Consider the following 13709-nt stretch of genomic DNA (forward strand, 5'->3'; position numbering starts at 1 on the left):
CTTTCCTCTAAGGTCCATATAGATCTGAGTCATTTGAACTAACAAGAGGAATTACGAGTAACAATAATAATAATAAAGGTTACAACAACTGTGCCCCGAAGCAGAGGCCTTATGATGAAGTGAAGAGGAACTGTCTGGAATGTGGAGTCTCTGGAGAGAAATGTGAAAGGCAGCACTGACTGAGGCCTGGACTACCCTGTTGTGTTGGCTGCTGGAAGAAGCAGTGCTTGAGGGGGGCAGTGCTCCCTCACCATAAAAGGCTGTGATGTCGGTTGAAGGCTCCACAATAACAAGCAGAATAAAGAATTTGCTTCGATCTCCCTCAATCAAGCTGAGGAGGAGCAAGCCTGGGAGCAAGAAGGAAGACATCAGCTCTAAGGTGAACTTTGGATGTTGGCAAAGTCTATTTTGTTGCCTAGGGTTTGGTTGGTTATTATAGTGGGTGAATTGGCTTCAGTAGTGGGGTCATAAATGTCCCAGGATGATGGTGTCTGCTGTTTCTTCTTTCCTAAGTTATGTGTAGATACCAGCTGGAAAGGCAGGGTATTTGTTGAGGGGCACAAAAAGGCTACTTTGTCCAAGTTTTTTTGTATATCTAAGGAAGATTTGTTGGACCTGGAGCAACATTGAGGTCATTATACTTATCTGGGCAACTGCATATGAAGGCAGAAGGTAACTGGCTGCACTCTTGCATGAGGAAAAAAAATGACCACTTAAGTTAAAACAGATCTTTTAAATGGTGTGTCCTGAGCATCTTGAATGTCTCCTTTAACCAAAGGAATGTCTATTGCTTTTAAAATGCAAACAGTCCATCTTCAATTCAAGAACTGTTGCACTACTAGACACATTACTGATTCATTATAATGAATTGAATTAGAAGTGTCTAGGAAATAATCCTGCTGTTAAGGTAATGTGCAGACTTTGTTTCAATACTTGCTGTTTTTAAAGCTTGTAATAGTGTTATCATGAAAGGTCCTCCCCCCTTCCATGGTATCTTTTCCAGAATAGTATATCACAGATACCACACTCTCCTTTAGAGAGTGAGCTTATTTGATATATGTAGAAAATAAAAGTTGGGGGGGGGGGAGAGAGGAAATAAAGCAGGCTAAAAGGGTTGCCAGCCTCCAAGTGAAGCCTGTAGATTTTCCGGAATTTAAGCTGATCTCCAGATGACAGAGATCCATTCACCTGGAGTAAATGGCTGTTCTGGAAGGTGCCCTCTATGGGATTATACCCTGCTAAGGTTCTTTCCCTCCCCAAACCCTGTTCTCCTCAGACTCCTCCCCCAAAATCTCTAGGAATTTCCCAGCCCAGAGGTGGCTCTCCTACATCACATTGGTTAAAGTAGAGGCATGAGAGTTCTTTTCTGTGACCAATCACATGATCCTGGAGGAAAAGCATAAACAAATGTCTCAGTGTTCCCATCTGTAAAATTATCTTAACTGCATTTAATTATGTGTTATTGTAATAAATGCTTGCTTTAAAGTATTGAGGCCTGCTTGGGTAGATCATGACATGAGTTGCAAATGTCATGTATTTAAGTTCCAGCACAAACCTGTGCATACTTACTCAGAAGTAAACCCCATTTAGATCCATTAGAATTGCAGTCTTGTGCAAACTTTGTGGAGGAGTGGGTAAGACTTGGTTTGCAGAATTATTTTTGCAAAATGAAAAGGAGCAGAACTGTGCTTATTGTGCCTGCTTATGTTGAAGACATACAATAGTTTAAAAAAAGAAAAAAAAGAACTACCCCACTGATTAAGTGCCTCTCTTCCAAAAAAACCTCTCCTCTATTGTAGCCTGAAATTAAATTAGTTCTACCAGAGTGCTGGTATGGTTTGCCTAATTTCATAAAGGGAATCATTCATCTATTTCATTAATTTAAACTTCTGTCATCTATCTGCTTGGTGTATTGTCTGATTGTAATGGGTTAGCAGTACATGAGAAACCCAGAGAAAATAGAGGCATTCCTTGATTGGTTCTTTCATACTTGGTGATTGCCTGTCTGTAGGGCTATTACTTGAAAGAGGTTGAAATTAGCATTTAGTTCCCTTCAGCATGAACAAAATATATGTGTGTTAATAAAGCATACATAGTTACTTTATTTAATTAGCTTAATTAAGAGTTTTGAAAATATTGTCAACTGTTTATGATTAAGCCGCAAAAAGAATTTACAGTTGGCTAGGAAAATAAGTCTTAAGAATTCACCATTAAGGGCTGACTGTGAATAGAAGCATACAGCGTCTTCTGGGAGCTGAGGGATGTCTGTCCCCCTCCTGAGCAATCACACTTGCCTCCTGTGCTATTTGATTAACTGTATTTATATACCTTATATGCCAGTTTAATGCCAATGTCCTCAACTGACACAAATAATGGAATATCTGCCAAAGAAGAGTAAATAGAAAGAATGGAGACTTACATAACATTGGTAGCTGGTGGTGATACATATTTCAGAAATTGCAGATAACTTGATGTATATTATTTCACATATTTTTAACTGTGTATGTATATTTTGTAAGCTACCTTGGGCCTTGTTAAAAGGCAGGTTATAAATGTTTGAAATAAAATAGTGAGGGATAGCTGTCCAGGTGAAAAGCTGAGAAAAGTGAAGCTATGGTTCCGCCTAGCTCTGGCAAGAATATCCATGTTTTCCAAACTGGCTAAATATGCTCTTTTGGAAATTAGAGCTAGAATTCTTCAATTCTGTGATGAGTGCAGCTTATCATTTACCATAGGATGGTTTAAACCTGTGTATGGCATGACTGGTATTTGACTAAGTGGTTGTGGGGGGGTGGGGAATCTTGCTTACTTCCTCACACTCAGGGTACAAAATGTATAAAAAACCTTTAAAGTTTTTATTTGAGGGTTTATTCATGCAATTTAGTTGACTAATATTCAATCCTGGTTTTACCAAGTTGCAACATGGATATCCATATACATGGCCACTTGGTGAAATGTTGGTAAGCACTATTTTTTTTTGGATTGTTGGATTATTCTGTAACACTTAATAATTCTCGTGAGAATTATGTGTTCTGGGACTGTGATGGGATAGCAGAAAATGCATTTGTGTAAAAATTACAGTTGACATTCCTTCTGGTTCTGTGTGTTTTAGGGTTTCCAAATCCTAGCAAGAGACAGGGTTTTTCCTGATTTCAGGGACCCCAACCCGCCCGCCCCCCCCCACCTAACTGGCTGGCAGGGGAGCCTTATTCTCAAGGAGTTTCAGCATGCTGCAGTGTGCCCATCACAATTATCATGCTGGGCACGTGGCTGGGGAGGGGGAGGGGGATAATCATAGAGTTTTTCTCAAATGCTAGAGCATCCTCCTGGTGACATGCCCAGAGTGATAACATCACTTCCAGGTGATGTCATTGTGCTGTGGGATGCTGATAAGACTTGGCAACCCTAATCTGTTTGAAGCAAACTGTTTGAAGCAAACTACCGTATTTCAGTGGGAGAAAACTGATAGCTCATTTTTAGTACTGGAACCCCTGGGAAAATTCTCCCTATTTCTCACTGAGGTGGCAAACCTACATCTGGCACATTCCCTTCATTTTGTATGAGGTAATTTGTGTAACTCAATGTTCTTCCGTATAAAAACAATCCCCCTCATGCTCTGTAGTATTCTAGGGTTCTCTAACCCTTACCTTGATATCAGGTTTCTATGTAGGAAGAATATTTATGTGTAATGAAATATTACTAAATCACTTGGAATCTAAACCTGAAGGTTCTAGATTTAGGATTATCACTTCCTAGTCAGAAGTTTGAGTCCAGTGGCAGCTTTGTTGGTCTTAAGGGTGCCACTGGATTCCAACTTTGTTCTGCTGCTTCAGACCAACATGACTACCCCACCTGAATCTCACTTCCTAGTCAGATATTCTAATCCATCGTTTCCCAGGATTTAAGAAACTGGGTTAAATTTTCTACTTGGTCAATAAAACACACTGGGTAACCTTGGTCTAGTTGTACTTTCAGCCAAACATATCTAAAAGGTTGTTCATAAGATGGGTCAGGGAAGGAATTGAACATGTACATCATCCTAAATTTCTTGGATGAAAACTTGGAGTAGAAACATAAATTAAATAAATGTTGGCTTTGTAAGAGAAGAACTGTCTGAGGCAAGCATAAGTACTTTTATGCAAATTTATGCATACATGTGATTATTCAAGTTTTTCTTTTTAAATTCATTTACTTGGCCCATTGAAAATGTAAATTCTAGTTAACCCTCTCCCCCCCCACCCCCGCAACACACCCATACACCCACATCCCAAACCAAACCAGCTTGAAAAGGCATGGTTGTCAGGTTATCATTGAGAGATAACCACATTTTGTTTAATCGAACTGATTCAACATCTGAAATTGCTGTGCCTCCATCCTATATCTTCCTAGTCCTGTTGCTCATTGTCTTCCCTCAGTTGAGAAGGAAGAGGAGTGAGTGACCTGAGTCTACAACTGAGTGATGAACGAAGGAAGTAACAACCTTTTCCCACTAAAATTGCAATGTCTAGCTTGTGTTCTGGCCCAAGTGAAAAGGGTACTCTTTAGCCACAGTAATCTTTCCAGATTGATCTAAGTCAGCAAAAGGTTACTAAATTGCAAACAGATTATGAACTGGGTGGCTATGCTTTTATGTGGAAAAGAACATCAGTGGCTACTAGATAAATTCTGAATTTGAGAGAAAGAATGTGGCCTGTCCCTCTCAGGCTAGAAAGATGCCCTTTAGGCTTGATTAATCTCAGTTTAGATCTGGAAACAGTGTGTGTATGTTTTCTCTCTTTGTGTTCTAGTGCTGTGGCTTGTTTAGAAAAGGGTCCTGAGCTGCTTCCTAATTAATGGCTGAGGCTGTGATGGCAAACATCCCAGTCAGTGTGGTACATCCTTTGTCTCCAGGAGATTTTCTGGAAGATGATTAAAGAAATCTGTTTGATGGAGGCAGGGAAGGAAGATGAAGAGCTATAGTGTGGCCAGCTGGCTTCTGTCCGGAGTACTCTTTGCAGGATTATAGTCTAGAAGTGGACAGGCTAGAAGAGTCCCAGTCATCTGAAACCAGTTAAGCAGAACTTGCTAATGACTTCAGTGCAACAATATTTTTGTAGGATGGGTGTATAAATCTGTGTGACTCCAGCTAAAAAGCATACAAGAAATGGTGTTGGAGTTTCAAAGTATGGTAAGTATTTTTGCTTCAAGCAATTTTATGTTCTTTAGAAAATCTAATAATCTTGAATTTAATATTACTTGAACAGAAGCACCGGGTTTGCTATAGGCAAATTCCTTAAAGCTTCATCTAACGGTGTAATATTTTGCCTTTGTTTCAACCAGAGCAGTATTAAATTGCACAGTAAGGGTCAAATGCTTACTCTTGGATATATTCAAAATTGAATTGCAAAAACAAAGTAAAACTTGGGGCTGATCCAGAAACTCCAACTGGTGTAAAATGTGGCAGCACGGCTGTTAATTGGATTGCCTCTACAGGCAAGCAGTCGGCTGATGCTGTGCAAATTGCACTGGCTTCTGATTGAGTACCACCATACCTGTGGGACCGCCTCTCCCCATACAAGCCCTGAAGACTGTTGCGATCAGTCAATCAACACCTTCTGGCCATCCCCGGTCCAAGGGACGTCCGGCTCGCCTCAACCGGGGCCAGGGCTTTTTCAGCCCTGGCCCCGGCGTGGTGGAATCAGCTTCCTGTGGAGATCTGGGCCCTACCGGATTTGCTTCCATTTCATAAGGCCTGCAAGATGGAGCTGTTTCGCCAGGCCTTCAGTTGAGGTAAGAGGACGTCCTTCTACTGTCTATACCACCTATTGCCCTCCCACACAATGGGCTGAAAAACTACAATGAGCCAAAACCCTACATTTTCACCTGACTGTGATCTGCCCTGAGCCCACATAGGAAAGGGCGGAATATAAATTGACCAAATAAATAAATAAACATCCAAGGCAAAAAGCTCTATGACATTGCATCCTGCTGAGAACCCTGCCCTCCCCAGGTTTCACCCCCCAAAATCTCCAGGAAATTCCCAACCTGGAGTTGGCAACCTTATCCAGAGTTACACCCTAACACAGTGGGTTTAAAGGGTATAATTCTGCTTAGGATAACACCGCAAGTATGTGGAAATGTTTTTGTGGAAGTAGCTAGTACCTCTCAGAATGGGAGGCTGAAGGAGGGAGAAATAAGAAGTGTAGCTTCTTTTTGTAGGTGGCCATAAAGAAGGGTGTGACGGACTCAGGAACTTAGCCTGAGTAGCTGAGGAACAGGCTTGCGGCGATTGGCTGGAATGTTGCCTGAGCAACGAAAAAGTATCCATTTTGAAGTTTGCTTAGCAATGGAACACCTCAGGATTTTAGTCTTAGCCAGGGAGTCTTCGAGAGAAGTCTTCAGAGAAGGAGTCTGAAGTAAAGACGGTGGGTTTAGGCCGAGCAGTTGTAAAACCAACTGGACGAGGGGCTGAGAGCAGCCAGAAAGGCTGAACTCCTTGTGGGAGACAGAGCTAGGTAATCTCTGTCTGAGAGTTTTCAGATGGTTTGAAACTCTGAGGGAGATTTTGCCAGCACATCAGGCAATCTCCATGTACAAACAAATACATACTGAGGGGAGAACTGGATTCTGGTGGTCAGCAGAATTACCCAAGACTCAGACCAGAAGACTAGTTGTGGGACTGAGACGCATCGGTATTGCGGGTGTGAGTCCTGGAAGATATCTAGTGTGAGAGGGTCTGTGAGGGAGAATATACTGACATTAGTCAGGAGTTCCCTGTTTGTGTGTGGAAAGAGTGATTGTAGTTTGTTATTTTTATGATTTGGCACTGCCAAAGCTAGGGCTAAACATCTGAAGTAACAGCATTCTGAGTGGCCAGAAGGCACAGCCTGCCTGTAGAATCTAGTAGGATTCTGAAGCCTGCCTGTTTATGGTTATTTTAAAGATCTTCTGCCAAAGTAATTGTGATATTTTACCTCAGCCTGATACATCTCTGTGAATAGTAATTGATTCATTCTGCCAACCATCTGCCAACTGATTTGCCTTGTGAATAGTGAACAGTTATCAATATTATTTTATCCCTCTCCTTTGCCTTTTGTTATCTAATAAATATTTTTGTGGGTTTTGAATTTTAAAACTGACTGGTGTCAATTTTTAAGAGTTCTGACAGGATTTCTGTGAGTGTGGCTGGGGGACTGAGGGAAGGTGGCTGGGGAGAAATTTAAAGTGGTTGCCCTCCCGAGTAAAGCTTCTGACTGGCTCCTTCACAAAGGGATATGAGCATCCTGTATTTATTCAAATGCAAGACTAGGTTTTCCCCCAGGCATGCCATTAAAAACAGGTGTGTGTGTCATACAGGCTATGGTTATGTCCAATAATAATTTTTTGGTATGCATGTAACATTTTTTAAGGGAGTTATCTTGCACTCAGGGTCATTTTTTTAGTAAATATGTTAAGTGGTGGTCTTTCCAATGAGAATCCTGCTGACAGTGAGGAAAGTCTGGCAGTTGAAATGAGGAAAGATCTGTTTAGTGGATGGAGAACTTGGATGAACAGCTTGAAGTAAATTAACAAATGATCTGTTGGATTTGTTTTTCCCATTAGATGGCTGTTAAAAGATTAGTGTGTGTCTGCACCTGGATGTCATGTCGACCTCTGGTGACTGACCCCTACTGGGAGCCTGGAGGAATTCAGAGAGGTGGCTTTAAAAAGCCTGCTCCTGTTCTCTTGACTGCTTGTATTTCAAGGAGGTCTCCCATCCAAGTACTTGTCTGAGTCAACCCTGTTTAGCTTCTGAGATCTGATGAGATTGGGCTTGCCTGGGCAATCCAGGTCAGGGCTGGTATTAGTGCTTTTTGCTCATGAAATCACGTTTCCTTTAATCTTGAAGACTGAGTTTCCCCAGAAGACTACCTGTCTCTGTATTGTTTTAAAAGGCACGTGTGACCCTTATAGTTGTGTGATGAGCACAATGGTGCTTATAATTCCTCTATGGTACCTTAAAGAAAATTTTCTTTTGACTGGAGTGGAATTATGTTTTCTATGTACTGTATTTTTGTTGGGACAAAAATCAATTGGACTTCACAACACCTTCGTGCCAGCCAAGAACAGTGGTGTTAGCTAACAGCTTGGATCCAGAAAGCATGAATAATATACCCACAATGGGTCATCTGCTGCCTGAATTTTAGTGGTTGCTATTGTCTAAGGATAAATCATTTGTTTCTTTTTTGAACAGTTACTCATAACAATTTAGCATCACATGAAGTGGAAGTGTTTCTTTAGTGTAAGGTGATTCTTCTACAACTATGGACATCTGAGTATAACAGCTAGATTTGCTGGTGGATCCAATCGTATACATGGTTTTCTTATTGTTTCACTATCCCAGTTATTTTCAATGTAATAGTTCAGGGTTGCCTGTGACAATAAAGCCTGGCCCCTGGTCTCCAGAATTCTTAAGACTGCTGTGCTCGCCATATTAAAATATCAAAATATGTCTTACATAGCTTTCATTTCTCAAGGGTTTAGTGTCAGACTGGCTCAGCATAAAATCAGCAAGAGTTGTTAAAATAAATTAACCTATATATTTTCAAAATGTCATGTTATGCATGAAATTAGGGAATGTTTGTCATTCTGGCTGTTTTCTCTGCTACGTAATTCTTATAAGCATCTCCTCATTGCTATAAGATGCTTCCTATAGCCAGAGCTGCTTCTAAGGCAGCATCCTGGCTCTGGTCTCTTTCTGTTTCCAGGAGGGGAAAGATAATCTCACCCAGTAATCCCTTTATGACACTGCTTGTCCCTGTCACCCTTGAACTGTTAAGATGTGTTTTGTTTACATTATCAGGAGAGTGGGAGAGGGGAAGCCAAGGGCAGGAGGCAGGGATGTACAAAAAGGGAGAAGACCAGGTGAAAAGGTATGGGTATTTGTTTGAAAACAGGCTATAATCTGTGTTTTGCTTCTTATAATTAGTTTCTGTTCTGGCTCTTAAATCTCCTGTGTTAAAAAATTTAAGAATCTAGATATGAGGAAGGGTTAAATCAGATGGGTCCAGGGAATAAGTATTTGGCAGTCAGAAGTATACTTACCTTTTGAATAAGAAGAAAAGAAGAGATTGGATTTACCCAACCCTTCACTACCCAAAGGAGTCTCAGAGCAGTTTACAATTGCTTTGCCTTTCACTCCCAGCAACATGATACCCTGTGCTGAAAGAACTCTCCCAAGAACAGCTCTTGAGAGGAACAGCTCTGTGAGAACTTGTGACTGACTCAAGGTCATATCAGCAGATGCATGTGGAAGGGTGAGGAATCAAACCCAGCTCTCCCAGATAAGAGTTTGCATACTTAACTACTACCCGAAACTGGCTCTCAGTTGTTTAGTTCTAAGACAAGGCACTTAGCCTGAGGAAGCCATTTTCTGTGCCCAGCTATATATCTAGATTGCATAGCACAGTAAAACATTAGGAGACTTTTTAATATGCTTCGATACAGATCTTTAAGCCAAGGACATTCAATTTAGCTTTGTTTATTCTTCAGAATCTGGTGATTATGTTACTTAAGGTAGTGGTACATCAATGGTGGCCTCTTAATAGTTTAAAGGAAAAAATCAGTGTAGATTCTGTCTTTGGAATAGGAATTTATGTAGCATAAAATCTTTTCTCCATTCTGAAAACTGTCTTCCTTACTTTGTCTCTTTGGCCATTGACGTTTTTTTTCTGAGTGGCTTTCTGTGAAAGAATTTAGATGAAAGAAAGGCCACCCTAGCTAGTTCAGCCTGTTAAAATAAATGCCTGTAGGATACTTAATTATCCCATGCTACTTTATGACACAATGAAGTATTTTTTCAATCACAATTCTTCAACAACAGTTATTCAGAACATATACATATAGCACCATAACTATATACTAAACAAAATACACCAAGACGCAGTCCAGCAAACAGTAATGTTATTTGTATGACACTTCTAAGCAATAAGGGCTAAAGTAATTATTTATTGTGTAAGGACTGAAAAGTAAAAAATCCTCTAAACCACAAATCTCCAGGTATTTCCCAATTTGGAGTTGGCAGCTCTAGCGGATGAGGTTTAACAAACTGACTCTTGACAATACAGAGGTGTTACTGGTGAGTAGAAGGTCTGATCCAGGATTTAAGGTGTTGCCCATTCTAAATAGGGTAGCACTGCCCCTAAAGGTTTGTAGCTTAATGGTGCTGCTGGACCTGGGCCTTCTGTTGGAAAAAGAAGTGGCATCTGTGGCCAGGGGTATCTTTCATCAGCGTTGGCTGGTGAGCCAGCTGCAGCCCTTCCTGGACAGAAAAGAACTTGCCACTGCAGTACATGCTGGTCCCATGCAGGACATGCAGTACATGTCCTGGTTACTAGATTAGATTACATTACTGCAAGGCATTCAGCATGGGGCTGCCCTCAGAGACTGGGAGCTGCAGTTGGTACAGAATGCTGTGGCCAAAATGCTTATTGGAGTGGGTTGTAGGAACTGGTTTCAGTATTCTTCCAGGCCCACTTCAAAGTGCTATGGGGTCCTTTAATGCCAGCATGGGACCAGTATACTGGAAGGAACACCAACTCGCATATGAACCTACTGGGCCATTCCAATCATCTTCAGAGGCCCTGCTTCAGTTGCCCCCACCATCTGAGGCTAGGTGGGTGACAACCTGAGAAAGTGCTTACTCAGTCACAATGCGGAATCTTTGGGGCTCCTCCCAGGGAAGTTAATCTGTCTCCATTTATTGTTGTCTTCTGCCAGTGGGGGGAAGACTTTTTTGTTTGGTATTTCCTTTACTATCTATTAGCCCTTTGTCTTCTGCCAGTGGTGGGAAGACTTTTTTGTTTGGTATTTCCTTTACTATCTATTAGCCCTTTGTATGTTTTTATGGGTGATTACATTTTTCTGTTATATATATTCAATTCCCCCCCCCCCCCCAATATTTTAAATGTCTCAAATGTTTCAGTGTTTTGTTTTAATGTTCACTCACTAGGAGACACTGAATTTGGTAGAAAGATGGCATAGAAGTTTTTTAAATAAATAAGATGAACAAGGACAGACAAGAATCTCTTGCACATTTATTTATTTTTATGTTCTAAAATGGAACATTTTAATGTGAGAAATAAGATTTGGGTTGGAGCCAGCCATCTTTTTTATTTTACTCAATCTCAGCCAATATCTCTCCTTTTAAAAATCCCTTTCCCCCATGGCTTTTGTCCATGCAGGTCCCATGATCTCAAGCATAACCTTTTTGGTGGTTAAATGGGATCCCGGGGATCCCCCTCCCTCCACCATTGTGGAGAAAGGCAGGGTATAAATCAAGTAAATATAGCTGAAGATAGAGTTGCCAGATCCCATCTTAATCGTGGTGGAGGGATTTGGGGGTGTTCTGGGGGTGGACAGGACATTGCACATAATGTCCTCAACATGATGACATCATCCAGAAGTGACATCATCACATCGGTGACGTCAGAGGTGATGTTCTGCTTTTGGGGCAAAACTCTATTGTCTTTGGGCTTCAAAACCATAGAGTTTGCCCAAAAACCAGTGTTGCCATGCAACATCCCCAGTGTGATGATGTCACATGAAAGTCATATCATTGCATCAGGGATGTCACTGTTTAGGCATGGGGTTTCCCCCACTGGCCAGTTAGCTGCCAGTGGACTGAAGCCCCCAAAAGTGGAGGAACACCCGCTGGGACCTGGGGGCTAGCAACCTTAGCTGAAGATGGGTGATAGCTGAAAGATAGGTTGTTAGGAAGGAGAGAAGGGAGCAGGAAACAATGAGAATATGGAGGTTGCCATGAGAGGGAAAGAGGGGGAAATGAAATACCCCTGAAAGTTCTTGACTGTCCCACAGTTGTAGAACTTTTGAATATCTAATGCTAATACTATGTATAGTTTCTCTAGATCAGGGGTGGCCAAACTGGGGCTCAGGAGCTACAGGTGGTTCTTTCACACATAGTGTGACTCTCAAAGCCCCCCACCCCCACCCCATGGGCTGGTTTGGGGAAGACATTTGTCTCTTTAAATTACTTCTGCATGCCAAGCCAGATAGTGGCTTGGGGAATGCATTTATAGTTAAATTTGCTTCCCTCCCTTCGATATTTACATCTTGCTGTTCTAATCTGATGTTTTATGTGGCTCTTACATTAAGCAAGGTTGGCCACCCTTACTCTAGATTAAGATCTCTGAATTCAGTGGGTGCAGACTAGAGATGGGCATGAACTGGGAAAATGGTGGGTTGTTTGGTTCTTGGTTTGTTTGGTTTGTTTAGTTTATGGTCAGGCAGAGGACATGGATGAGATACTTCTACAGCAGATTGCAAAGTTCTCCAAGAGAAGGGATACAGTGATCATGGGAGATTTCAATTACCCAGACATCTGTTGGAAGTCCAACTCTGCTAAAAATAAAAAGTCAAATAGATTCCTGACTTGTCTGGCTGTCAACTTCCTTTTCCAGAAAGTGAAGAAGGAAACAAGGGGATCTGCTCTCTTGGTTTTGATTCTCCCCAACAAGGAAGAATTGATTGAAGAAGTGGAAATAGTGGGCACTGTGGGCAGTAGTGACCATGTGATTTTGGAATTTACAATCTTAGGGAAGAAAAAAGCTATACGTAGTCAGACCTATAGGTTGCACTTCAGAAAGGCAAACTTTGATAAACTTAGAACTATGCTGGGTAAAATCCCATGGTCAGAAATACTTAGGAGGAAGGGGGTTCAGGAGGGGTGGGAGTTTCTTAAAAGCAAAATACTGAAAGCGCAATCACAGACAATTCCTATGAGAAGAAAAAATGGGAAAAGCCTAAAGAAGCCAAAGTGGCTCCATGGACAGCTCTCTAAAGACTTGAGAAATAAAAAAGACTCTTTTAGAAATTGGAAGGAGGGCCTTATAACCAAGGATGAATATAAACAAATCACCAGTGCTTGTAGAGAAAAAGGAAAGCTAAAACTCAGTATGAGCTTTGGCTGACCAAAGATGCTAAAAACAACAAAAAAGGGTTCTTTTCTTATGTTCAGAGTAAGAAAAAGAGCAAGGACATGGTAGGCTCATTGCGAGGTCAAGAAAGTGAAATTGTAACAGGTAATGAATAGAGGGCGGAACTGCTCATTTCCTACTTTCCCTCAGTCTTCTCTTCTGAGGGAAATGGTGCTCAGCATGGCAAAAACAGAACATATAAGGAGGGTATGAAATTCCAACCTAGGATCAGCATAGGGGTAGTACATAAACACCTAGTTTCTTTAAATGAAACCAAGTCCTCAGGGCCAGATGAATTGCATCCAAGGGTTCTAAAAGAGCTTGCGGATGTAATTTCTGAGCCTCTAGCTATTATTTTTGAGAATTCTTGGAGAACAGGAGAGGTGTTGGAAGACAGGAGGTGAGCAAATATTGTCCCCATCTTCAAGAAGGGGAAAAAAGACGATCCGGGTAACTACTGACCCGTCAGCTTGATGTCTACACCTGGAAAAGTTTTAGAACAAATCATCAAACAGTCGGTCCTGGAACATTTAGAAAGAATGGATGTGATTACTAAGAGCCATCATGGTTTTCTCAAGAACATGTCATGTCAGACTAATTTGATCTTTTTTTTGAGAAAGTGATTACCTTGCTGGATCAGGGGAATGCTGTAGACATCGTTTATCTTGATTTCAGTAAGGCTTTTGATAAGGTTCCACATACTATCCTTGTTGACAAGTTGGTAAAATGTGGTTTGGATCCTGTTACTGTTAGGTG

General features: G+C 41.3%; 1 protein-coding gene across 2 annotated transcripts in view; it reads left to right on the forward strand.

Annotated features, from left to right (window-relative positions):
• Positions 1–13709, forward strand: part of MAPKBP1 (mitogen-activated protein kinase binding protein 1) — a 216215-nt gene that overhangs the window by 1612 nt on the left and 200894 nt on the right. For both annotated transcript variants that reach the window (XM_060263107.1, XM_060263106.1), the window contains exon 2: positions 13–379. In XM_060263107.1, coding sequence (XP_060119090.1) covers positions 266–379 — 114 coding nt within the window. In that variant the 5' untranslated portion in view covers positions 13–265. The remainder of the gene's footprint in view (positions 1–12; positions 380–13709) is intronic.

This window comes from Heteronotia binoei, chromosome 21 (assembly GCF_032191835.1).
Source record: "Heteronotia binoei isolate CCM8104 ecotype False Entrance Well chromosome 21, APGP_CSIRO_Hbin_v1, whole genome shotgun sequence".
Classification (NCBI taxonomy): Eukaryota; Metazoa; Chordata; class Lepidosauria; order Squamata; family Gekkonidae; genus Heteronotia; species Heteronotia binoei.